This window comes from Battus philenor, unplaced genomic scaffold (genome assembly GCF_028537555.1).
Source record: "Battus philenor isolate CCGP_79_NKW_IND1 unplaced genomic scaffold, ilBatPhil1.0.hap1 SCAF_12, whole genome shotgun sequence".
Taxonomy (NCBI): Eukaryota; Metazoa; Arthropoda; class Insecta; order Lepidoptera; family Papilionidae; genus Battus; species Battus philenor.
In genome coordinates this window covers 6,636,309-6,661,775 of record NW_027181674.1, presented here as the reverse complement: position 1 = coordinate 6,661,775, position 25,467 = coordinate 6,636,309, and the positions used below count along the sequence as shown (strand labels likewise).

Genomic DNA, 25,467 nt, shown 5'->3' with positions numbered 1-25,467 from the left:
TATCCAGCAGTAGGTGACAAGCAACTGAAATAAAGATGATATATCAGGAATATAATAAGTTAAGCTTTAAAAATAAGTTTTGAAAAAAAAATATACAAAATAAATCATCACGGAAAATAGCCGAAGATTGTATAGCTAAAAATCCTGAAGAACATAGGTATTAGTGACTGTCTGGGTAGCGGACTAATTAGTGCGCAAATTTGTAAATATAAAAACTAGAACATTCCAACACATTTTAATTCGTATCATGCAAAATTAAGGCCCTAAATGCTGGTCACGAAATATTCCCGTCGTCGCGTGTCCATCTAGGTTATAAGTACGTCACGCACTTTGTCTTTTTGTTAAGGTTCTGTCTATTTATTTTGTGACTTTTATATGTTATGTTAACATATCACGCATGTTAAAATAGATTTATGATCATCCACCGTTTAATGCGAGTAGAATAAATAATACGTTACATACGTACGTAACATGATTTTCCATTTATAGTAATAGTTTAAATAGTAGAAATAACGTTGCAAATTTATCATGTTATCTTTAAAGTATTTCCTTTTTAAATTCCTGTTATATGAATCTTAATTATAAATCAGACAAACAAAATTAGAGAAACAAATCTGTGTATTACAGTGTAAGATTTTTAAGAGATAAATTAATTAAGAGATAATTAGCTCGGGAATGAATTTCCTCATCCTAAGCTTTCTCCTTTAAGAACTTTACTAAGGATAAATATAATAATAATAGTAAAAAATAACTGAACAAAGCTTGTTGACTCTGCTGATGAGAACCCATTTGGAATACGATGGCATAATTTGATGATAGTTCTATCAAATTAAGCTATTCGGGCATTTTTCTTTTATCGTATACAAGTGATAACTCTACACGAGAAAGATATTTAAAGATATTATATGAAGGTATTAAAAATAACTGCAGTTAAATATTTTAATTGTAATTATGTTAATATGTAGGAATAAGTTATTAATTTACGTGATTATTAATACTTGTCCCACCGGCAATAGTTTAGTGGTACAAATAAATTTATAAAATAAAATCGTAGATAACGTTATTTCCAAAACTGTTTTTTCAATATTATTAACTATATAATATAATATACAAAGACCACATGTGTAAGTCAATTTGACAGAAGATAGTAAGAGATTGAGTATCCCCTGTATCGGCACCTTTCACAGACGAGAGTTTTATCGTAGTCACCTTCATAATATCTATAAATAATTCATTTATTAAGCTCTATTATAATGTAAAAATATTTGACATAGTAAAAGGATATTTGTTCAAGTTTTTATACATCGAACTTCTTAGATTTATAACACGAGTCATTACATAGGAGTATACCGTACATAATTGCCCACAAAAGACTTATATAATTTATGATATTGCTAGTAGTTTTTTACTATAGTATTTAATATTAAATACAATACTTAATTAAAAATGAAGTGGCCACAGATATTTAAAAAAATCATCTAGGTATGTGAAGAGCATGGTTGTACAGGCTAGCTACAGAAACAGCTTAGCCACCTTTCATATAATTTTCATTCATTCCATTCTTTCCATTTACTCTTCATATTCTACAATATTACAATTTTGAATCATAACTTATTTTAAATGTTAAATATAGTTAATAACTTTCATAAGACTTAAGTTTGAATAAGTCATGTAAAGTTATTTATCGAGGAAAACTATAGTTACACGGCTACAAGAAAAAATTACATCCAGGCACAATCAAGTAGAAAGAATATCCAGCATATTTTAACGAGTGCGGCCTGTTGTTGCATTTCGTATTGAAGCCTCCGTACAAAGCGCTTTGACGGGTGACGTTCTGAATACGTAATGGACACGTTTCGTTTCGTACTTCGGAACTGAAATTGCTTTGGTATACGTTTCAATTTTTAGAACATACGTTCTTTTTATAAAATAACAGAGACGAGCAATGCGGCTAGCAACTGTTAAATGTTACGATGTAGTAATAAAATATGCACGGGATTGTAAAACATAATAAAATTAAGCCTTACTCCGATGATTACTTACTCTTACACTTACTCACTGCTCAAAACGGAAAATCATCAAGTTTATTGGTCCCTATTTGGCACCAGAAGCTATCGTGAAAATAGACTGTTCAAAAATAGAACTCAATAAACCAACATAGCAGATCACGTCCTGTAATATATAATAAATAGCTGTTTCCCACCCTCTTCGCAAACTTAACGAACGCCTCGTAACCTGCTTGCGATTTTCTCTATTTTTCTCTATAGGCAATATTCCTACCGAATTTATATAATACATAAGTAAATACGGGTATATGTATATGTGGGATGTGATTTGTAAACAAAATTCGAAGCAAATTTCATTTAAATATTTATCACATTATCAACTTTAGACACAGACACACGTTATACCGACCTTCGACTCTTTTACAATATGTTTACATCTTCAACCAAACCTTACCATAATAATAAATATGCCTAACTAAAACATAATATAAACCACACATACATATATAAATATGGAGACAATAGCGAAAAGAGTAAAAAAAAACAGTATATTTAATTAAATATGTTTAGCTCTGTATTTTCGGTGTGTAAGTAATATCGATGTTACGTTTTGTTTGTAATTGTATGTTTGTTTAGTTTTACGATTAGCCTAGATATAAATATAAATTTAATGAATAATTTTAAATTAGCAGCTGAAGCGCTGAGCGTAGGCTGTTTGGACTGGAGGCATCGGTCAACCGAGGCGTTAGTAAAACTTGTTGTACACACACGTTTGAGAAAATCGTCGCCTAAGGCAACTCTGATAACTTAAAAGTATGCAAGCACAGTTGTCTGAGTTGTATGGGTCACTATGGAAGTTTGTTCATATAAACGGCAGTGATTTTTTATGTTGAACACGCCCTGCCTTCCTCTCTACGAGCCGCGTCTTTTTCCTCTTCTTTTGATTTTCCTTTATACTTTATATGCACTCTTATGAGAATTAATTGTGTACATGCCTATAGCTAAGTGTTGCAAAACCCTAAATAAGCGACATTCGGCCGTTGTTTCGACCGGTAGCCCGTGCCACGGTTTAACCACGTGTTAACTGTATGCGTGTTGATCGTACATTGAATAACTCTTCGCGAGAAATGTTCCCGTATAATTTCGCATACTAAATTTATTACTACAGTTGATGATCTTAAATGTCGTGAAAACAAATTTATAGTTATGTATAAATAAAACAATTTTTATTTGTAAACCATTTAATTGAAGGCAGAATATGTTTAATATAACACTTAACAATCCGTGTATACCTGAAGGTGAGTTGTAGCGTATATATACAAAATTAATACAACTGACTTCCGATAACGTGAATAAATTTTTCCATTAAACAATGTAATCAAATTTAACTTTATAGTGCAATAAGATTTAGGCACAATTAGTTTAAAAAATCATAATGCTTTGAAAACTGCATTAAATAGAATTTCTTTTAATAAATATTGGAATGTTTTCAGTCCTTTCAAAAGGTTGCTTTAAAAGCACACTGTCGTTAATGTCAGTGTAATAGAGGTTTTAAGAAATAACACACGTTTCAAACTATACAGAAATTAAGTTGAAATAATATCTACAGCATATTCAGTCTTCCTGTATACATCTGATACCTACGTTTAAGAAAACTACACAAAGATATTACAACAGTATCTACCGTTGACCGTCCATCAAAACCTTTAGTTGTAACATCTTAAGACAGTTTCTGAAAGCGTCAGTTCATTTAAGTAGACATTAAACTTTAACACTAATTTGCAGGTCATATGGTGAACTGATAAGGGATCGGTCATCATTGTGTTTTAAACATCTAATTTAAAATATTAATAAAATTCATCGTTGACGTACAGCAAATTAATAATAGCTTTTCAATTAAATACATTTCCATTATTAAGTTTATGCTTATATATAAACTATTTTCTTAAAAATGTTTCGCTTTGGTACTTGTTTCTGAACGTACTAATATTGTCAAAGTTTTATATAATAACTCACTTTATCCATAATATTTATGTATGACATTAAAAGTAAAATTATTGTTAAATAGTACAACTTATTTTTATTAATGTCGCCCACAAAAATAAACATTGAGTCTTAAAGTAAGATTTACAAATAACCTAATAATGTTGAATATAACCTTATATATAATAAGAAAGAACATCATGTATAAATTAAAATTATGTATATATGAAAATGTTACAAAAATCAATAAGTTACGTTCATAGACATTAATAAAATCACAAACTTTATGAAAAATTGACTTAATTTCTTATTGAATTGAATTTTGTTTACACCAATCGATTTGTTTGGCCGTTAATACGCCGTCGATAATTTTTCCAAAATAGAGAATGGACGCAAAGGGGTATTAGAAATTCTTCAAAAGGTTAATTTAATGAATATACTTGCAAAATGTAATATCTAATAAAGAAAAGTATTGCCTTTTTTACACGAAATAATAATGTTCACATTCATCGCATAAGTTATATTTAGGCCATTCATATAGCTTGAACACGTACATTTATGCAATTCCAATAACAGACAATTATAATTTCTAACATATATCATATTTACACGCAGCGTAGAATGTTTTTTAAACACTTTAATAATGCTTATACTTCAATCCTTTTTAAACCGATATAGACTGGATGAAGCAAATATATATAACTCTGTTAATAATACAAAGACTAGATGAGAAATCCTTTATTTCTTGTTTCTTTTTATTTATTTAAAATTCTACACATTCTAACACTTTAGAAGCATATGATTGGCAACATTTACTATTTTACTCAACCGTTTAAACCATAAATTTGAATTTCATATAAACCTCTCCGATAATAAACAAGATAATTTAAAATAACAGTTTTAATCGATGATTTGCAAGTTTTTAATAATATGCAATGACTATGAGGGTTGCAATTAGCAGTGTGAACGATGCGAGTAATCTCATAGCGGTATCTGTGGTGCTAATATCAGAAGAGATGATGTCCACCCATTCCGAGTACCCAGCTGCATTGCGTGTACGTACTCGAGCGTGGAAGGTCGTGCTGTTTGGCAGTTGGCCAACCGTGAACAACGTATCTGTGTATAAAAAAAAATAAAGTGAGCATAAGAATTTAAAAAAAAATCTTTGTTTTCTTTAAGCTTTTTTTTTTACCGTTGGCAGCTTCAATGTCAATTTCAAACTTTAATACATTGTCCCATTCCGGTGGATAACCAGCGCGAACTGGCACCAGCTCAAACGCGTAACCTAAAATAAAAACAAAGGATGTAAACAATACATAGTACCAACGTAAGAATCTGACTCATACAACTTATAAGAAATGAAACTATTGATATGAAAATACACTTGCAAAAGCTAGTTCAAACTTCGTTAAATAAGTTTTTCTTATATCTTAAATAATATTGAGGCCTGCTAGTTTATATATTATAAATACCGCATGAGAAAATATATCACAATTTATAAACAGTATTCCTGGTATTAAGCTTACAATAAATAACAAAGGATTGTGTTTTTTCGTAAGTTAAAAATAACTATCCCATTATAAATACACTATTTACATCACTTTTCTTTTGTACGATTTACATAGAAGCTTATTTATGTTTAAAAAGTTGAAACTGCTTTAGTATCTTGTTTCAAAAAATTTTACGTCCTTATTTGTTTAAACTACTGATTCTTTCTTGTACATCGTTCGTTACTGCAGCCGATGGACGCTCACTGCAAGGCATTGGTCTCTTCCGAAGATCGTCACCATGACCGGCCTTGCGCTTCTCGTCTTCCCGCGATTATATCTTGATTACATTAGATCTTCGGTCCACATTGTGAGGGGCGGATCCACGCCGGCACGTACATCAATAAAATCAAAATAATTTTCCTTCACCCACATAAAAGAAAACAAACAGCAAAGTACTACTTATTACACTATAACATTTCTGTAAGCCTATCGACGATATAATTAATATTTCTATGTAAATTCAATATTCAATATATACTTATGTAATCATGTATGAAATGGTAAACAGTAACTTAATTTGAAAGATAATTTATTATATGGGAAATTATTAGATTTTGGACATGAAATAATTAAAGAAATTATTGTTAATAAAAAACCAGAAATCCATAAATTAATAAAGGAACACTTTACCTAATACTACGAGGTTAGCTGGATCGGGAGCTTTCTCACTGTCAAAGTCCATATTACAAGAAGGACAACTCACGTTGAACGTTATTGTGCTAACATTAGATGCATACACGGAAATCTAAAATACAATAAGGATATTTAATTCACAAAACAACAAATTAAGATTAATTGTGTAATTAAGATGTAATTGATAATGTGATGTTTTAATAACTTACTTCTTCAGGCGCATGTGGTTTATTGCCTTGTGTGACATGAAATATGACTGATGCTTGTCCTTTTGGATTCTTCGCAGTACATTTGTATTCGCCATAATAACTTTCGTTGTGCATTCTGAGCACAAGTATAGAAACATTACCAACCGGAGACGTTATTACCTATAACATTATAAAAAATGTATCCAGTATGCACATTAGCGAAATAAAAGTATGGCGGCCTCGCAAATAAGTGAAAAGTTCAGTTACTGGATATAGTGTGTGGAAAGTTCAGATTAACAAGGTCAGGACATTATGGGACATAAGCCTTCGCCATAGATTTCCAACAGGACGGATTGTAAGCCGCCTGCATTCGACGTCTTTCGACGATCATAATGAAGGCATATGTTTTTAGTTCATGGTCTCCACTCTAGAAGCTTAAGAACCCAGAAACTACTCGTTCTACGCACTAAGTAGCTTGCTCATTGCCACTTCAAGTTGCCAATCCGCGAGACATTGTTGATGATGTCTTTTTATTCATTTACATGCATCATTCCTAATTAGTCGTAAAATGTTATTGCTTTAATTATTAAAGTGCACTATTCAGAAATTTATTGGTATAAATAGTAAAAATTTAAATCTTTATTAGCTCAGTGGCAGCCCATATGTATGTTGCGGATTCGCTTCCAGACAGATACATTATTGTGAAAGTTACTGTCTCTCGAAAAGATATGATGACCGATGTTGCATTGACGGCATCCACCTTATTCCCACGACTTTGTCAAAAATACAATTTGGAAGTCGAAATATACCACAAAGATAAATATAACATATCTGAAAACAGTCAGCAGTGAACACAGTGTGCTGCGGCTAGTCTCTGAGATAAATAATGTACTAATACATAATGTTTATGTTACACTTTCGAAAACCCATTTGATAGTAGCCGAAAAAAGAAGCATAGATCCTATAGACAACGAGAAATATTCTTGATAAAAGGTACACTTCAGTGTAAATTATCAAAGGCAAGTTAGCAGGATAGCAGATTTACTTTTTTATACTTTATACATAGTTTTCGAATATTACACGGTAATAATGAAAAGTTCTCGTAGTATTTTACAGAAAAGTTTAAATTTAAAAGCTGATTTTTATTATCACACGAGAAAATTATTTTGTTGACTGTAGGTAAATCTGTAATGTTTTACATTGTAAAGTATAATAAACTGTTTATAAATATTAGTTCTAGTACGATACCTTCTCCTCATCTTCAATAGGTTCATCGAAGTCATTTTCATTTCGTCTATACCACGTAAAAGTAGGTATTGGGTGAGCAATTGCATTGCAAGATACGTTCTTGCTGAAATATATAAACAATTTAGGTTTTCAATACGAGCATACTTGATGTTTGTAAGAAACTAATTGTAGTTAAAATAACACACTTTTATATTATTTTATTGACCAATGTGTTACTAAGTCAAATCTCAAGAATGGTTCCACTAATTTATTTTTTAATATTCTCATTAAGACAAATTCAAGCTTCTTTTGAAAAAAAAGTACGAGAAAAAGATATAAAGAGGTAAATAGTGAAAACTACAATTTTTTCCCAAACAAAACATAGAGTAAATTAAATAATTAAAAATAATACTTTTACTAACGTTTCATTTAATATAGCGTACACCTCTTCTGTTCTGTAAGTAGAAGTATATATTTCTTCAGTGTCGCTGTTAAACAAAATTGGTTTGTCTGAAAATAATCATATCTATTAATCATTTGTCCTTGAAAAATTTCTTATCTTTTATATTAATTTCACATAATACTTACGTTGAACGGTGAGTTGAACTCGCTTATCCGTGTAATACCTTAAAGCGTTTTGTGTTACTTTACACACGTATTCCCCAGTGTCCTGATGACTCAAGTCCTTGATTTCCAACTGATAATTGTCACCCTTTTTTCTTACCACATATTTTTTTGATTTATCTAAACATAAGAAAGTATAACGTTAAATATTAACAATTCCGTAGTTTAGGTCATTACAAAAAAAAAACAATTTAATTACCCGACAAAACCTCTATATCCTTGTACCATTGTACAACCGGTTGTGGTTTTCCCTTGGCTTCACAATTTAATCTTGCTGACTTGCCTTCTTCTCCTTCAAAACTTTCATAGCGATTTGATATATTTACTTTTTCTAAAATATAAAAGAAATTGTTATTTTTTCTCGGCACAGAACTACTACACATGAAAAACATAAATATAACGGCTTTTGAATAATTCATGTTACCATGTAATCATGATTGACATAATAATTTGAACCAAATAATGTGGAAATAATTTGCTTACATAAAATTTAAGCAATACTGTTTAGTCACGTCGTTTCTGTGAATTATCAACGACTTCCTGAAATTTGTTCTTTATTTGAAAAAAAAGTAGTCTTTTTAGATTTGACCGTCGTTTTTACTTTTGTCACACAAAATTTCTCACCTCCAACAAGAATTTCGATGGTTTCATTCAATTCGCCTGCTTTACAAGTCCAATTACCGCTGTCTTCAATTTTTAAACTGTGGATTATCAGAGGCAGCAGCGAGTCATTTTTCTGCTTCTCTACGTACACTCTGGTGTTTGAGGTAGATCGACCCTCAACTGGTACTCCGGAGGGCGAATACCATTCTAAATTCTGCGATTGAATCATATAATAACAATAAAAATACTTTTAATAATATTCTGGTTATATTTTTTTTTTCATTTCAAAAGCAAAAGCATGTCACCCGTATCAACTACTGTACCGTTCACTTTTTATGTTCTAAAAACTACTGAATATATGATGAGTTTTAAATATTATTAATTTTAAATATTACAATGATATCTATTTATTTTTATAATTTGAAAGAAAAAAAAATTAAATTGCATAACTACATTTTTTTTTAGGAGGCAATTTTTATAAAACTGACATTTGGGACCCGATAATTAAAAGTTTGACGATTTTTAAACTGACATATATCATTTCGTTACTAACTTTTAAATTTAAAATGAGATCTACTTTTGGAATTGATGATAGTTTTAATTAATTCACATAGTCGTACACAAAAAAATCCATGCATTTGTTAATGTGCTAACCTGCTGAAGATTTTTTCCTTTACAATAAATCGCTTTCTTTTCTCCGGCGTTATATACAGATGACCTTGCTAAAACACGAAGACTCGGTGTACCCTCACCTTCTTCTGCTGAAGTCACTATAAAAAAATATATTAGTTTTATAAGTCTTCATATTTTACACGCATATAAACTTCATCATATATTTCAGTCCTAGTTCTGGCATAAAGAACCCCAATTTTCTACCTCCGTTAGGGAAAAATATACATGATAGGCAATGCCATCTCCAGAACATATTTGAAATAAAAAATATACACTTAGCAAATACGTTCTGTATGAGAATCTATTGGTTAGGCCTAGGATAATAGTGGACTTTATAAGTAATGATTATAGTGGTATAATTAAATTCTTTGGATTCTATATTCATTAAACTCTTAAAACCACAGAAAAAGAGAAAACTCTTGATTAATTCTTTAAAACCAAAGATTAAACTAATTATAAAAATGAATAAGAGCAATATTTATTTTATCTCATCACATGATGTGTTATGAAAACTCCTTAATCTGAATGTTAAATCTAGAAATTTCCTCATAATATACATGTATGTGTATATATATATGTTCGTTACCGATGAGATACTAGTATATTGCTAGTACATAAACTATGTCATCAGAAATTTTAAGAAATTATTCTTTATCTTTTCATTTTATGTATTTTTCCTTTCGTACTATATAGGAAATCATTATCAAATATAAAAAAATCCTGTCAAGAAAAAAATTCTTGCATGGATTACTTCCAGAATTTATATAGATCACTAAAGATTTACAGTAATAAGTTATTTTATTCTATTTATCATTAAGTTTCAATAATTTTGGGTAAAACCATATAAAAAGATATTAAGCTGCTAGTATTTTTGCACAAACGATAAGATCATCTGGAGCAGTCCAAGTTTGACACGAATGTCAAGTTTGTTGGTACGCCTAAACGAAGAGTGTAGTCCATTAGTAAAATGGAGTTTTGGAGACACGCCTATGTACATCACATTCTGTAATCCTACATGAAGGCCATAACTGAATTAAAAACGTTATTTATATGTTCTACTATTTTGTACCACTCCCTTTAACAATGTACAGTATGTTCGTTTATAGATGTAGCTTTAAAAAGATGAATATACGTACATATAGCAAATTTGTTAGAAAAATACTTTAAGTGAATAACATTACTTTATGTGAAAAATATTATATTAATTTATTTATTCTATTGGAATACGACTGCCTAATAACTCCTGGCAGTACAAAGTCTGTAGTGACAGATAATACAGAATAATTAATTTTAATGTGTAGCAATCCGAATTTCGAAAATGCTTTTTCTTACTATATTACGTTTATAATTTCTGCAACAGTTGTTATTTTGATGTGTACTATACATTAATTAACAATAAATTAGCTACATTAATTAACATATTTATCATTTCAAAACTTTTACACCGATGAAAAATAATTTTGTATGATGTTGAAAAATCGTTGACGAAGTTATTTACATTATTTTAATCGACTGTTATTTTATCAGAAACAATACAGTAACAATCATTAACAATAGTAAATCGTATGAAATTTTGAAAGTCATAACTTAAACTTTTAAAATGAACCTCTGCTTTTTAGACTAGTAAGGGAATGCGTGACTTGTTTTTTAACTTTGAATTTTAACTTCAATACTTTTTAATATTTTAAATATAGCAAAAAAGAATAAATTCTTCATCCTCAAATAATACGAAACAATGTTTTTTTTTTATTTTTAAATACAGTACGGTCTTATTGTGGTCGTTGGAAAGCGTTTGATACAGGCCCCCATGGAGGAGGTATATGCCCAGTAGTGGACGCCAGACGGCTGAAAGGATTAATGATGGTAGAAAAGTGATGATTTTGGACAGAATAAAAGATTTTATGATGAGTTATGTCATAGCTTTTGATTGAGTTCGTCTATTTTCTATGATCTTTCTTATACATGAAGCTTTTTCACAAAATGGAAGTTGATTTAGAGGAAACTTACTTAACGCCCTATTATTTTGCTTGTAACTTATAATTGTTGTTAAAAACCTATAGATGGGCTTAGTTTCTCATTATAACATATTATGACATGTCACGCGATAATTAAAAAAATATGTTTCTTCTATAGATTCACTAGAAATAGGACTGATTCTTTACTTACAGTGAAGTCCAAATATTTTATCATGCGCCTCTCGAACTTTTTGCGATTCACATAAAGAAATGGTAAGCTTATATTACTGATATAAAATGAAGGTGAACAATTCTACAGACTTTATTGCCGGATTATCGAGTACATACAGCGGTAATTCGAGTACTTAAGTAGCTTAAAGTTTACGAGCGATAAGACCTAGGATACCTTGGGATTAGCGACTGATATGGACTGGTGTCGAAGGAAATATTTCTGTTATTTTAACAGGTATTATTAGTGTTAAATTTGAATATACTAATTTACGCTTTATCGCCAATAACTGGTTTATGCAATTAAAACCGCTATTACGGAAAATAAATTTCGTAAGCAATTACCTTTAAATACTAAAGTATGTTGGAATAAAATAACGTTAAGATAAATTCTTTTCATAGAAATTACAAAATAAAGAATTTCAAAATTAAGGTTCCGGGCTCGGGTTATTTCTAAATTAATTCACGTTAAGTTTATTTCTTTACCTAGATAGAACCTTTCTTAGAATTTTTATGGTCGAAAAAGGTTGTAAAAATTTTATTACCTCATTTCTATACATACACGATTATAAAGATATAGTAGTATTTAAACATTGTACAGCAATGTGAAATTTTTGTAAATCATGATGGTTATTTTTGTCACAGGACGCGACAGAGATGCGATTACCTTGTTTATTCTCGGACATAGTTTACGTTTACATAGTTTTTAATCCTTCGTACGAACAATGAATCGTGTAAGAATGAACTAGCTCTCCCTTTCACATATGAATTAGCAAGTGTGTATGTTACAAAAAAGACATTTACTGTTTTGTTTATGACCGGATTCAGCTTTCAATTCTGTGCTCTAGCTCGTTAAAAGATATATTAGATTAATTAATAACTTAGGTTATATATAAGTAAGATTGTATTAAAAATTTAATTAAACTAATTATAAAAGTTAGATTTTAAATAACCCATAGATTTCATAGATCTTTTACAACGCATTTTAAAGTAAAGTGTAGTATAAGAAATTACATTTTACAATTTTTAATACATATTAATGATAAATATAACTGATTTTATATAACATAATAATATAGATTCTGAAAAAAACCTAGCACTCAAACCCATATCTGTGAAGAGTCTCGTAATTTTTACTGACCATACACAGACATGTCTGAATTATCAATTTATCACACGACACATTAAAGGATAAAAGAATTTTCTTTTGAAAATTATTAAGATGTTAAAGGATTTTACAATCAAGATAAGTTTTTTTTAAAACTAGTCTTTCTTACGTCATGGGAACGCATTTATTTTCAATTTTAGTTGACATACACTACGGGAATTTAAATAATAATTTATATTAAAAAAATAAAGTTTACCATGACGGTTTTTTATTTTACTTATTTCAAATTGTACTAGTTCTTTCGATCAATTTGCTTAAATTTAATGTTTAATGCATGTTTCATAAGTTTATTGAAAGAGAAAAAACATTGTAGATAATGTTTTGTATAAAGAGATAAATAATATTCCTACTAAGCTGTAAAATCTATTCGATTTTTAACATCTGCAGAATAATGTTTTGTTCGGTGCTGTCAACCTTTACGGATTTTACAGCTACGTCGAATCCAGGCCCGCGGATGCGGATTTATTTTAGGATTGAGTAACCACAAATCTTAAACGAAGTAATAGTCCAATAATTTTAACAATATTTATTCTTCCTTTTAAACTGCATCTTGCTATGTTTCGTTCTGTTATTTAAAATAAATAAACCGAAGTGTAAAATATAAGTAAGTAAAAGAACGTGGTTACTAGTTAAGAGCACACAAATTCTATCCGCTATTTACTTATAAGTTTATATAAATTAGTAGAGATGTATAAAAAAAAAACAAAATCATAAACTTATATGAACATAATTAGAGTAGTAAAAATGAGAATGTAAATGATACAATGAAGGTTAAAAAAAAGAAACTAACGTGTGCTCGCGCTATCTCAATATTTCTGTGCGCATGCAAAACTAGGACGCTTAAGCCTTCAAGGTAAAGAATAGATGTATGAATGTGCTGTTGGAGAAAGTTAACATTTGAGTCGGGGTAGACAGTGCGCCGCAGTAATTTTTCTATCCTTAAAGAGGTCAGAAAAAAGACCTGACTATCCACGATCTGCTTGCGTAGAATACTCTATTACTTCTGCTACAATGTGCGAACAAGCTGGGACATGCTGAAAAATTGCCGCCAACTATTACCTTCTTCAGAGGTAATACTACTAATTTAGAGGTAATAATACTAATAATGCCAGAAGACGGATACGAAGCTGGACGAAGGTAATTTCAAAAGTTTGAAACATAATAGTGCACGGCTCCTTAAAATTTTCACAAAATATACAAACTGGTATAAAATGGTAGCAGAAATTGAAGTCCCTGACCACGACTCTTTAATCATAAGGAAGCGACGAAGAAAAAAATATTTGGTTAATATTAACGAAAAAAAAATTGTTTATTTATTACTATACATCTTTATGAATATTTCCAGTGGCTGTTAATAATTTAGCTGACGAGAATGTATGTCAAAATGATCGTTCTCTTTACCTGTCCTAGTATTATTGCAAACAAAAGGACATTTGTGTTGGAAACATAAAAATACTGTGTTTCAAAAATTTTGTTTTTACTCCCTCAGTAGCATACATGTTGTATTGTTCGGCTTTCGAATTTTAATTTTTTAATTAGGCCAACTACGACATCTATTAGAAGTATTTGATATGAAAAACGTGATTTTATACATTTATGTAGGTGAAACCACGCAAAGAGATTTTGTTTAAAATACCAAAATAACATTTTCACGGTATATAAATCGAAAACTTTTATGTCTACGTAAACTCTGTCTTTAATAAGAAATTTTAAACCAAAAGAGGTTGTATGACGTACGAATCAGAAACTAAAACCAAATTTTCGTGGTTTTTTTTCAGTTCTGTAAATAATGTTTTGTATAATTTATTTGCAAAGTTATTAAATTACTGACCCAGTATTACTACATTAAATAAAAAATAAATACATTTGATACCCATTTATATTCTCGCCAGTCACGAAAAATATTTTAAACATTATATAATCAATTTTTTTAATTTCATATTGTGTTATTGCGTAAAATTCCGAATACGTCTCCGTAGTTTTATCGATATGAAATTTAAAAACTAATTTCTGTGGAAAAATTGTTACTTAGCTCCTTAGACAATAGTAATAATCTCTTTTAAATGTTGTACGCATAAAATTTTGCGCCCATATTTACCTAATCATACATACAAAAGCGCTTCGTCAAATTTGCATTTCAAATTAAGTTTCTTGTACGCAGTACTTCCAAGAATAGCTTAGGCAATAGAAGGATGAATTGCATTTAAGTTTATTTACATGTTTCGCAAAACTGCATTTATTCTTCATGTTTGCGTGTATAATTCTTATAAAATATGTATTTCTACAAGCGAATTGGTATAAACGCAGAATAATAAAAACAGTAATAAAAATTAATGAATATACTCGTACCATGATTACATGTTTCAGGTTAAAGAAAAGAAGGGAATAATTTTAATTATATTTATCTGTTATATTAGTCTGTTCTTCTTCCAGGAAAAGTATGTTATAGAAGAACACACAAAGGGTAATGAACGTAAACTAAATATAATAAAGCACAAGGACTTTAAATATAATAACTCCACTTCATCCATTAATATACTCCCAAATCTAATTCGCTCCATTACAACTTATAGAAAAACCAATTTCTCTTCACAATGAATCCAATATCATTCAGAAAAAATCTCGGCAAACCGAAATGAATAAGTCGAATTATATATCCTTTGCGAAAGGGATTTGAGCTCTAAATCAATTACGGTAGCTAATTTTAGCTACATAAAGTTAATTTAAGATTCGGCTTTGGTTTTAAAAAAATGTGACCCTTTTCACTACTATGTTTACAGGTACCTGTGTTACTAAACTAATGAAAAATATGTACCAGGTGAATGTTAAACCCAAAGTATTGTTAGAACAGATAGAGCCCAGCGGAATGGAAAATGGCCGCCGGGGCCTAAAAGGCTCTAAAGTGGAGACCACGGACTGGCAAGCGCAGCGTAGAACGTCCACTGACAATCTGTACAGTTGTACAGACGACTTTGTTCACTTCATTGGAATACACTAGATGTAAGCCCATTCCTATTAGTTCAATCGGAGAAATTTAAAGAGGCTTTCGATTAGAGGACAATCTATAGTTAAAATGTGGATGATAAAGTTAAACTAAAATGGCCTATTTGCAATAACAAAAGTTGTCTTGTATTGTAACTTCAAAGAAAGTCTGAATTAATTTAATATATGTAGGCAATCTTTCTTTACAGGTATTCTTAAATTACGTGTAATTTATTGTTTAAGCATTAATAACACCGTTTGTCGTAATTTTATTTTTATTTATGTCATGTGTAGTTGGCATTGTTTTTTAGGCAAAATATTTTTATTAGCCGTGATAATTTGATATAAAGGTATAGTCTGAAAATAGTCGTAAACTATCATCTTTACTCAATGTTATTTTTTATAATATAATATTAAAACGTTAATTAGCGAAGGTCTGTCCGCGTATCTCTTTATTTGTATGTTCCAAAACAATGTCTTGTAATTTTAGTAATCCTATAATCTCTTTTAACAATAACTATAATATTTAATACATTGTAAACACGTATCAATTCAGATATTATTGATTTGATAGTTTTTTTATAGTTATTATTTTTTGTTCAGTATAAATTTCGTTTCCCGCTCGCTCTTTTAACGTGCTTGAGTTTATTTTTATCAATTTTTCTCTACAGTACATGGTCATGTAGTACGGTTAATAATCTTAATAAAGGCAGAATTATCACAGGGTTACAGGGTACTATCTAGTTAATAGAACATACTAAATAGCAGAAAACATAATACTCACTAAAGCAAGTTATGTTTCATCATCATCGTTATCATTTCAACGGTTAGAGGTTCACTGTTTCCATTATGATTGCAATTAAAGATATCCAATACGACTGGTTTGAAGCTCCCTGCATTAAGCGTTGATGATTCTGCGCGCCATATGGCCTAAACACTGGGCTGGACTGTGATCCAATTAGGTTCGAAGTAATGTTAAGTATAAATTACATAAATATTTATACCTAGAAGCCTTTCATTTAGATAGAAGATGTATTTGAAGGAGAAGAAACAATATACAAAATATACAAAAATCAGATCAGGTATCTTTTTTTACTTAAGATTCTGGAGTGGAAACCAAGGACCACGAAAGCGCAAGCGAAACGTAGTACATTCACCCATAAGGTGGACACGACCTTGTTAAGGCCCTATGTGCAACAACTGATGTTATAGGCCTTTAATCTATGTCGGTTAAAAATTATAAGCGTATTTGTAACCTATTTATACATTAATCAAAATCCAATTACTTAAATTTTTATCCGCCATAAAGGGACCTGTTGTAATTAGTAACCTCCATCGTTATGGCTAGCGGACGTTTTTATTATGTTCCATTAGATAAAGAATCTTGGGCGGGGCAAGAGATTTAAAACCCGTGTAAATATAAATCAATTGGTTTTAAACGTTTATAATTAACTCTCTTTAAATTTATTAAGATTCTATAAACTTATTTCAATGTCATCATTTCAGTCGTAGGATTTCCACATTTAGACTTAGGTCCGCTCCATAGATTTTCAATAGAACTGATTGCAGGTGGCTTGCATTCAGCGTCTTCCGACGATCTGAACAAAGTATACTTTGTGTGAACGTCCTAACTGCTTAACTACTCCATCTAATCTGGCCGCCATGTGACCGATTAAATGCCACTTCTTGGATTATTTGGTTATACAATCTACATAAAATTATATTAATTTTCTCTCTTAACATAAGACGAAAAAGATATAATACGAAATTATGAGTCTTTATTTTAAGAAGAAACTTACTTAAGAGCAGAGTAAAACTTATTTTTTATTCTGCTGACAAAAGCCCTCCAATTTCTCTGCTACGAGGGTTTCAAACGCGGCCTGATCTGAGTAGAGCCCACAACAAACACAAACGGGCATATTTATGAATGACTTGATTATAAGAAATTTTAAGTTAAATAATTAAATAATATTAAATATTTCAATATTTCTAATAGTCGATAGAAATTGAATCTCACAAAATTTGTTATAACAATTTCTTAAAAGGTTACAACAATCATTGTTATGTCTAAATAAATAAATAGACTAAAATCAAAATATTTTTTAAACTTTTAAAATAATTTTATCGTCCACAAAGTACTACCACTAGTATTGTCGTTTATTTGAAAATATTTTGTCCACTTATTGAATAGCGAATACACTAAGGTCTGTCTTGTGTTCTGGACACGTACGCAGTAAATGATAATAGATTTACAGCACTGCAATGGCTTCATCCGATTACAGAGAGGAAAAGGGGCTCCTTATCATGCACACGGACAGTGTTGCAAGTAAAGAAACAACGTGCAACCTACACGTGATTAGAAGCTAACTAATTAAATTAATTTAGAATTCCGCATATTCACGTAACAACATTACGTGGCATGTATTATTATATATTACAATTTATTCGTGTTACTTATTGAAAATTTTAAATTACAAACTTGTAGTTGATATTTCAATCAAATGAATTCAACTCGACTGGCCAGGATTCGTGAAACTATGAACAATCTTCCTATTAAATGTTCTTTAACATCTAAACACAAAGGTCTTCGAACAATATCCCGCGATCCCCACTAACCCACCCACAATAACCAACGGCTTTGGAACATGATCCGATACTTCTAGCCTCATTGACAATCTCCCAGTCGCATGACGAACTATGGATAGGATTACTGTACAAGATCTGAATAAGAACGACGAGATCCGTAGACGAACAAAAGTAGCTCAGAATGAAAAGTCAAAGTGGCAGTGTGGTCACATAGGTGGTTTTTGGAACATTACGGTTCTGAAATTGCGACGGTACCCGGTAGTTTTTACGTTCACCTACTGCGTGAAATTGTTAAGGTTGGAAGACACTGAATTTTGCCCTACATTATAAACCTCTAGGCCGATAATAGCAATTGGTAGAACTGTGGTTTCTTGTCAGATACTCTTGAATGAAAAGGCTAAATGCATAGGAGAGACAACCCAAGATATGATTTTCGTTATCGGTGTCATTCCGTCCCAGTCAGTCTTTGGGGCACTCATCTAAGCAATCTAAGAGCTTGTCGATGTCTCAATTCTGTGGAATATCGTGGCGGCCTGTGCAGAAGATCACGAGAGATCCGTTTAGCTTAGTGAATGTATGGAGGAATAGACTAAGCACTATCAGCGGTCTACCATCTCAAGCAAACCACCAACGAGTCAACAGCGTTGCCATTGACTAAAAAATAATTCATCCTTTTTTAAAAAAATGGTTAAATTATTTTATATACTGGTCTTATTATTTATATTTCCTTCAAATAAAATGTTAAGTATCAAACTTAAACAGTCACCACTGTCAAAGTTTTGTGCAAAATTTAACGATAAGCGGTTCTATGTCAAAATAACTTAATAGTCCGTGTACTATATGCAATTATAACTTAATATCATCCAACATATTATCCTTTGCGTACATAGATGGAGTTTTGGTAGATTCATACTTCCCAAGAAGTAATAACCACGTAGCGATAAAGGCAGATGGCGCGTCTTATGTTGAATAGTACTGCATAATGTGGCCTCTTTCAATTCCAAACATTCACAATTCTCCGTTTTCAGACCGTCATTTTCACAATCACGTTTAATTTATAAAGAACAATATTTGCGAAAGAAGTAATAAAGTTTATTTTTTGTAATTTTCAGAAATCACGGCATATTCTTTCACCACTAGTAAATTAACAAATTTATCTACAGTATTTATATTACTGAAGTAATTATTGAATATGTTTGTAATAAAATATGTTAATGCCTTATCTTACTAGCAGATAGTAGCGAAGATGAATTTGTACTAATAAATATATATACTTGGCTATAAAAGTGGTAAGCCATCACAAAGAGCCTAATGATAACAAAAACTTCTTAATTAGGTTTTATATTGTCAAAGGAAAGAAGATTATTATGTATCATAGCTGGTTGTAAACATAATATAATCTGTACTAATTTTTTCTATTTTACTGTAACCTTCTGTGATAATTTCTCATAAAATTAATGTTTACAAAGTTGTTACTTAAAGTACTTAACTTGAAGTTACTTAAAGTACTTAAAATATTATGTTCGTTCGCAAATATTGTTGTTTGTGGTTGTAAAGTCATTGATCGTCATATTATGTTAAAGTCCGGCTATAACCATTGCACGGGTAAAAATAACTACGGGCGCTATTAGTATCTTTGACCAAGTCGGTAATAAAACGGTATGGAGATGGCCTGGTCGAAGATTCTGAGGAAGTCCACCAGACCTTCTACCTAAAAAGAGCTAAGACTATGATCCGTTAAACCAGCGAAATCTTTAAATGTCACCAAAAATAATATTTTCTTTCATTTTCTTGTTGGATCTATAATTTTTAGAGTAAATCGGTATATCATTGACTAAACATATTATTGTTGTAAGATCATTCACTCAAGTAATCTGATATTAGTAGAATTGTATCAAAGTTAAACTTTATATGTAACCCCAGGATTTATACCATCCCGCTTTACAAGGCGAATCTGCAGACTACATTCGTCTTGGAAATAAATTCTTTTCGTTTACTTTTCCAGGTAAATGATTTACTAATTCTTCATTTCAATGAGAAGTAATGATAAATTACAACTGCTGAACTCAATATTAACTATAAAGTTTTAAATATGATAGGAAATATTGGACGTGAAGTTATTGGATTTGACAAAGGTAACAGGTGCGATACTGCTATTAAGCTTCCTTCAAAATATTCTTGAGAGAGGTAAATATTAAATTTTATACTCTTACCTAATATTTTCACTATTTTTAGCACTTATTTGACAATATGAAAGAAGGTGTGGTAAAAAATATTGTATTTAGTATATGTATAAAGTGATAAAAATTGAAGAACTTGTCTTATAAAGTAGAACAGTTTCTGGTTATTTGGTTCATTATTATTATATCACACCCAAGACACTAAATAATACAATATATAAATGTCATCGTCATCGTTAGCTTTCAAGAAATGACTGAACCGGATTTTAGTTAAAATTCCTCAGGAGATGGTTAAGCTATGTTCAATAACCCAGAATGGTCTTTTTGGTACGACTCAGCATCGGATCATACATCCTGATAGATTATACGTAGTTGAAGATATACGTTTTTAACTCCATCAGAGTTAAAAATAGATTAAATCTAATCCCGTTCTTTACCTGCTTGGTTACGTTTTATACTGTTATGTACTGTTTATTTCAGATGTTGAACTTCTACTCCTTAATAAAGATTCTGGCTTTTTAATTTGATCGGTTACAAGCGACCAGGTTGGTCACGTATCCACCATGTGGTTGAAAGTCCTACGTTATGCTTGCCATTCCGTGGGAGTGGTTTTAAGGCGCCAGCAGCCATTTGTACTGCTATTCGGTAAAGCCTACTGCCACAATAAATTAAAAGTTAAGAATTATTAATTTATTATCTTTACAATAATTTCTCACACATGACCCTTCGTGAAAGTCGAGTAAAAATAAACGAATAACTATCTAAGCAAGTTGTCGTCATCGTTTTAGCCCATAGACGCCCATTGGAAGTTATAGGCCACCCCCAAAGATCTCTATGGAGGGGCTATATTATAGATATAATGGCTACGCTTGGCAGGAGGGTTGGTGATCGCAGAGTGGTATGATTGCACGCAGAGAACGCTGCTGCCCATACGTTAAAATTTTATTTGTGTGCAGTGGCAATTATATGTAATTAATGCTCAAAGTGTGGGTTATATTTTATAAGAAGCCCGGGAATCGAACACGCGACCTACGATCGCAATTCTCATTTCTCTACCGCTAGCCTACCTTTGATCTAAACAATCCACTTATAGTAATATATAGTAGATCAATATCCTTTATGTATTACTATAAGTGAATTCTTGTATAACTATAAATTTAATTTAGCACCATAAATAATTTATCTTTCAGGATATGTATATATACACGAAACACAACAAAAGAGAGATAATTAAACCCTAAGCTGCATAGCTTACTGCAGTTAAGAGATAATACCATTAGCTGCAATAAATTTGCAAGAGCAGAGGATGCTTTCCTGTATTATATTAACATCGCATGTTGTGAGATTTTGGTATATTCAAAAGATACCACAAAAGGTATCCTGAATGCGACTGTTTCTTAAGTTACAAGGTAAACAAATTGGTACTTTCTAAATGAACACGTTAGATTTTTTAACCGACATAGCCTGGCGGATTGTAAAGTGGAAGTGACAGACACAAAACGCGCAGAATAAATGGGCGGTGGGACTTTGAGGTCCTGGGGTAGAGAATACGAACCGGCAAGCTAAGCATAAGACGGACAAGGTAAATAAGGAACCTTGTTAAAGTCGTCGGAAACGCTGGATACTAGTCGTTTCCAACAAGTCTTATTGGAAATGTAAAGAATAGGCCTTTGCCCAGCCGTGGGCGTCCTACAGTAGATACGTTGGTTAGATCGTCTGCATTTATTAAAATATTCTCATTATAAAATTTCTTTTAAGATACGTTCGCGAGTATGATATGTGTATTCAAAAACAATATACATAAAACATCTTAATTTATATTACCCCAATTAGAAGCTGACTGGTACATTTCCAAGTTAAAATACATCGCTGTTTTTGCGAAATCCGTAAATAAATATTTGAAAATAGATACAATTTTGTATTCAGGTCAAACGGCTTGTGAAAAACTAGATATTATTTGATTCATTAAAACATTAAGAAATTAGAGTGTCATGTGTCCATTAGTAGAATAGACATTAGAAGGATTAGCAGAAATTTGCATAGTACAATGTCCCGCATCGTCACAAGCGAATCAAGCTGTTACAACTGTTACGTGACTAAGTACCCTTTTAATCTAATTGGCACTTTACTCAATAAACATTTGCGTTTTATTTGTATGTAATGCTTTTTATTGATAGCTCTGTATCAATATTAACAGAACTGATAATATATATTTAAAAAGATAGTCGTTAATATTTTGCGACTATATAATCGTGGCAAAACATATATACAGATTAAAAGTGTATTCTTATAAATCTATACTGAATCTATATAAATGTTGGTAAAATTTACAGACATTACTTTATTAAACAATATGAACAAGTACTACGACTCAACGAAATAACAAGTAATAAATTAAATAAGAATTTCTACGCTGTGAAGTTGGAGAAGAGAAGAAGCAACAGGTATACCAGCAAAATCTCTGTATAACCTGCTGAAGGATTTAGGCCTACTAAGAGCGATCGGAGCTATTAAGAGGAATCGTTGAAAATTTGGTTACGTTATGAGGAATCTGATCAGTAATGTTCAAAAAAGCCTCTTGTACGTCAACGCGATGGACCCAGTACCTTCACAGTTAATCAGTTAATGCTGACAAGTTACGCATTATTATATAAGATATTTATGAAATTATTGTGATCAGACATTAATAAACACGAATCAGTTTCTTTGGGTTCTATCATATTTGAACGCGTCAGTTCGCAATGAGCAGTTGAAGTCATAATTTCATACATAACAGCCATTAAAATTAGGAAAGCTTTTAAATATTTAATGGAATCAGGCGTTACCTTAGGAAAGATTTAATTGGTAGTATTTATTAAATTCTTCTGGCAAATCTTCCGGCATTTTATAAACGTACACATATGATGACTATTATGAGTTGTAGTGTAAAATAAATTAAATAAATGAATACATATTTTATATGTAATAATATTTATTTATCAATTAAATGAAAAATATTTTTATAAATATTTCTTAAGGATGTTTTACATTTTATGTTACAAATAAATAAATACGAATAAAAGGTAATGTTTGCGTTGGTTTTAAACGGCGACAGTCGCGCAGACGCCTTTACGAGGCGACTTTGTGTCGCCATTGCTATGACGTCATTAAAAGTCTGTTGTAGGTCAGCGGAGCGGGAAAATGGATAGTTCTTGGATTCAAGGTTGTAAACTTCATTTATTTCAAAGTAGCTTATCTGACTGAAGATGAATTTTACCGTTCCTAAAATTGCCTTTATATAAGCTAGTAATATATTTAAAATAGACTTTTTAGGATATTACTAGGTTACAAAATTAATTATGATAATTTCAACCAAAGAACGTCTACAGCTAGGCATAGGCCTCTCCCATAGATTTGTTATAGGATTGGTTGAAACCGGCCTATATCCAGTGTCAGCGAAGGTCATCTATCCGCCTGGTGAGTGAACGTTTTGATTGTCCATGGCCTTCAAACCTGAGACATAAGGTTCCAGTGCGATTCTTAGCGCTATGTAGCCTGCCTACTTCTATTCCAAAAATGATATGTCGGTAACTTTTGATAGACTTTAGATTTTTTTATTTTTTTGACCTCACCTATACCGGGCATAGTCCTTTCAATGGCGTGTTGAGCGATTTTGAGCCTGTTAATGAAACCTTAAGTTTCGAGGCATTTATACGTTTCATTGTATTTCATTTATCATCGTTAACACACATTGGTCGCAGACCTACTTATTTAGGGATAATGCAAAAAATACGATAAGTTTACTCTGTAAGAAATTAAAAGAATATATTTGACTAAACAATAATAACATCGTTTCCATATTCAAATAATTTATAGTCATACATACATAATACTGGGATAATAAATGGAGATCTTTCAATCGGTAGAATAAATAATGTTACTGCCCGAGCCGAGGGTCCCGAGGGAACCACCGTGCTTAGGTCCTAGGAAATATTAGGCTAAGTGGCTTTCACGCAATGCCGTTTGTGAAATTGTAGACGCCAAAAGCATATAGCTTTTGTCAATGAAAAAAAACGATGCAAACAGGATATTAATTTTCATTTAGTAAGTTATTGAGTATGTATTTTGACGTTTCTATCTCTCTATACAGAGAGATTTATTGTAGGTGTAAAAGCTTATTGTCTAAAAATAATCCACACCTTTAAAGTTTCACTCAAATTATTCGTATAGGAGATTTTCAACTACATACTAACTCATCGCGATATTTCTGGAAACAGAAAGCTTAGAGACTTGAAATTTGTTAAAAATGTTTCCTTCACCGTGTGGAAGTCAGCAAAGAAAGGACTTTACAAAATTAACTTTTCAAAGGGAGTTGTGGGGCGTTCATTAATAAAGTTAATATTTTTAAACAGTACTTTTATGGCTGTAAAATTTGACCAGAAGTTTTTTTTTTGGCAAAACATTGTCAATAATAGGTATAATATATAGGAGCCCCGTGAGAATTTGTAAAAGTCATGATTATTTCTTGATTACGATAGATTTACAAGTTATCACTTAAACCAGTTGTTATCCAATGTTTTTCTTCACGGAACAAAGAAATAATGTAAAAATGGTCGAATATGCTATCTATCATCAAACAACAATAACATTTTACTAGCACTAACGCGTCCTATTTCACCTTCCAAAACTCACTGACTAATTGGATTGTACTGAAAGAATAACCACCCATTTCAGGTAAATGGTTCCTGTTGATGTTTATGATTCAATTACTTATATTACGGGTGTGTCTGTAATACAAACATGCACTTAATTTTCATTATTAAATACAGGAGTATTGAACTCAAATGTACTTACGTTTCTTTTAATTGACCGACTAAAAAAGAAGAGAGCATTATATTTATAA

The 25,467-nt window shown here is 31.0% G+C and overlaps 1 protein-coding gene across 1 annotated transcript in view; it reads right to left on the bottom strand.

Moving 5' to 3' along the window:
• Nucleotides 1-3,293: 3,293 nt before the first annotated feature.
• LOC137932938 (limbic system-associated membrane protein-like) overlaps nt 3,294-25,467 on the bottom strand; it is a 49,509-nt gene continuing 27,335 nt past the window's right edge. The window contains exons 2-11 of the mRNA XM_068776628.1: nt 9,469-9,584; nt 8,836-9,028; nt 8,411-8,542; nt 8,176-8,331; nt 8,010-8,097; nt 7,609-7,711; nt 6,382-6,540; nt 6,170-6,284; nt 5,182-5,274; nt 3,294-5,105 (exon numbers count right to left, since the gene is read on the bottom strand). Of these exons, the coding sequence (XP_068632729.1) occupies nt 4,912-5,105; nt 5,182-5,274; nt 6,170-6,284; nt 6,382-6,540; nt 7,609-7,711; nt 8,010-8,097; nt 8,176-8,331; nt 8,411-8,542; nt 8,836-9,028; nt 9,469-9,584 (1,349 nt within the window). The 3' untranslated portion in view covers nt 3,294-4,911. The remainder of the gene's footprint in view (nt 5,106-5,181; nt 5,275-6,169; nt 6,285-6,381; nt 6,541-7,608; nt 7,712-8,009; nt 8,098-8,175; nt 8,332-8,410; nt 8,543-8,835; nt 9,029-9,468; nt 9,585-25,467) is intronic.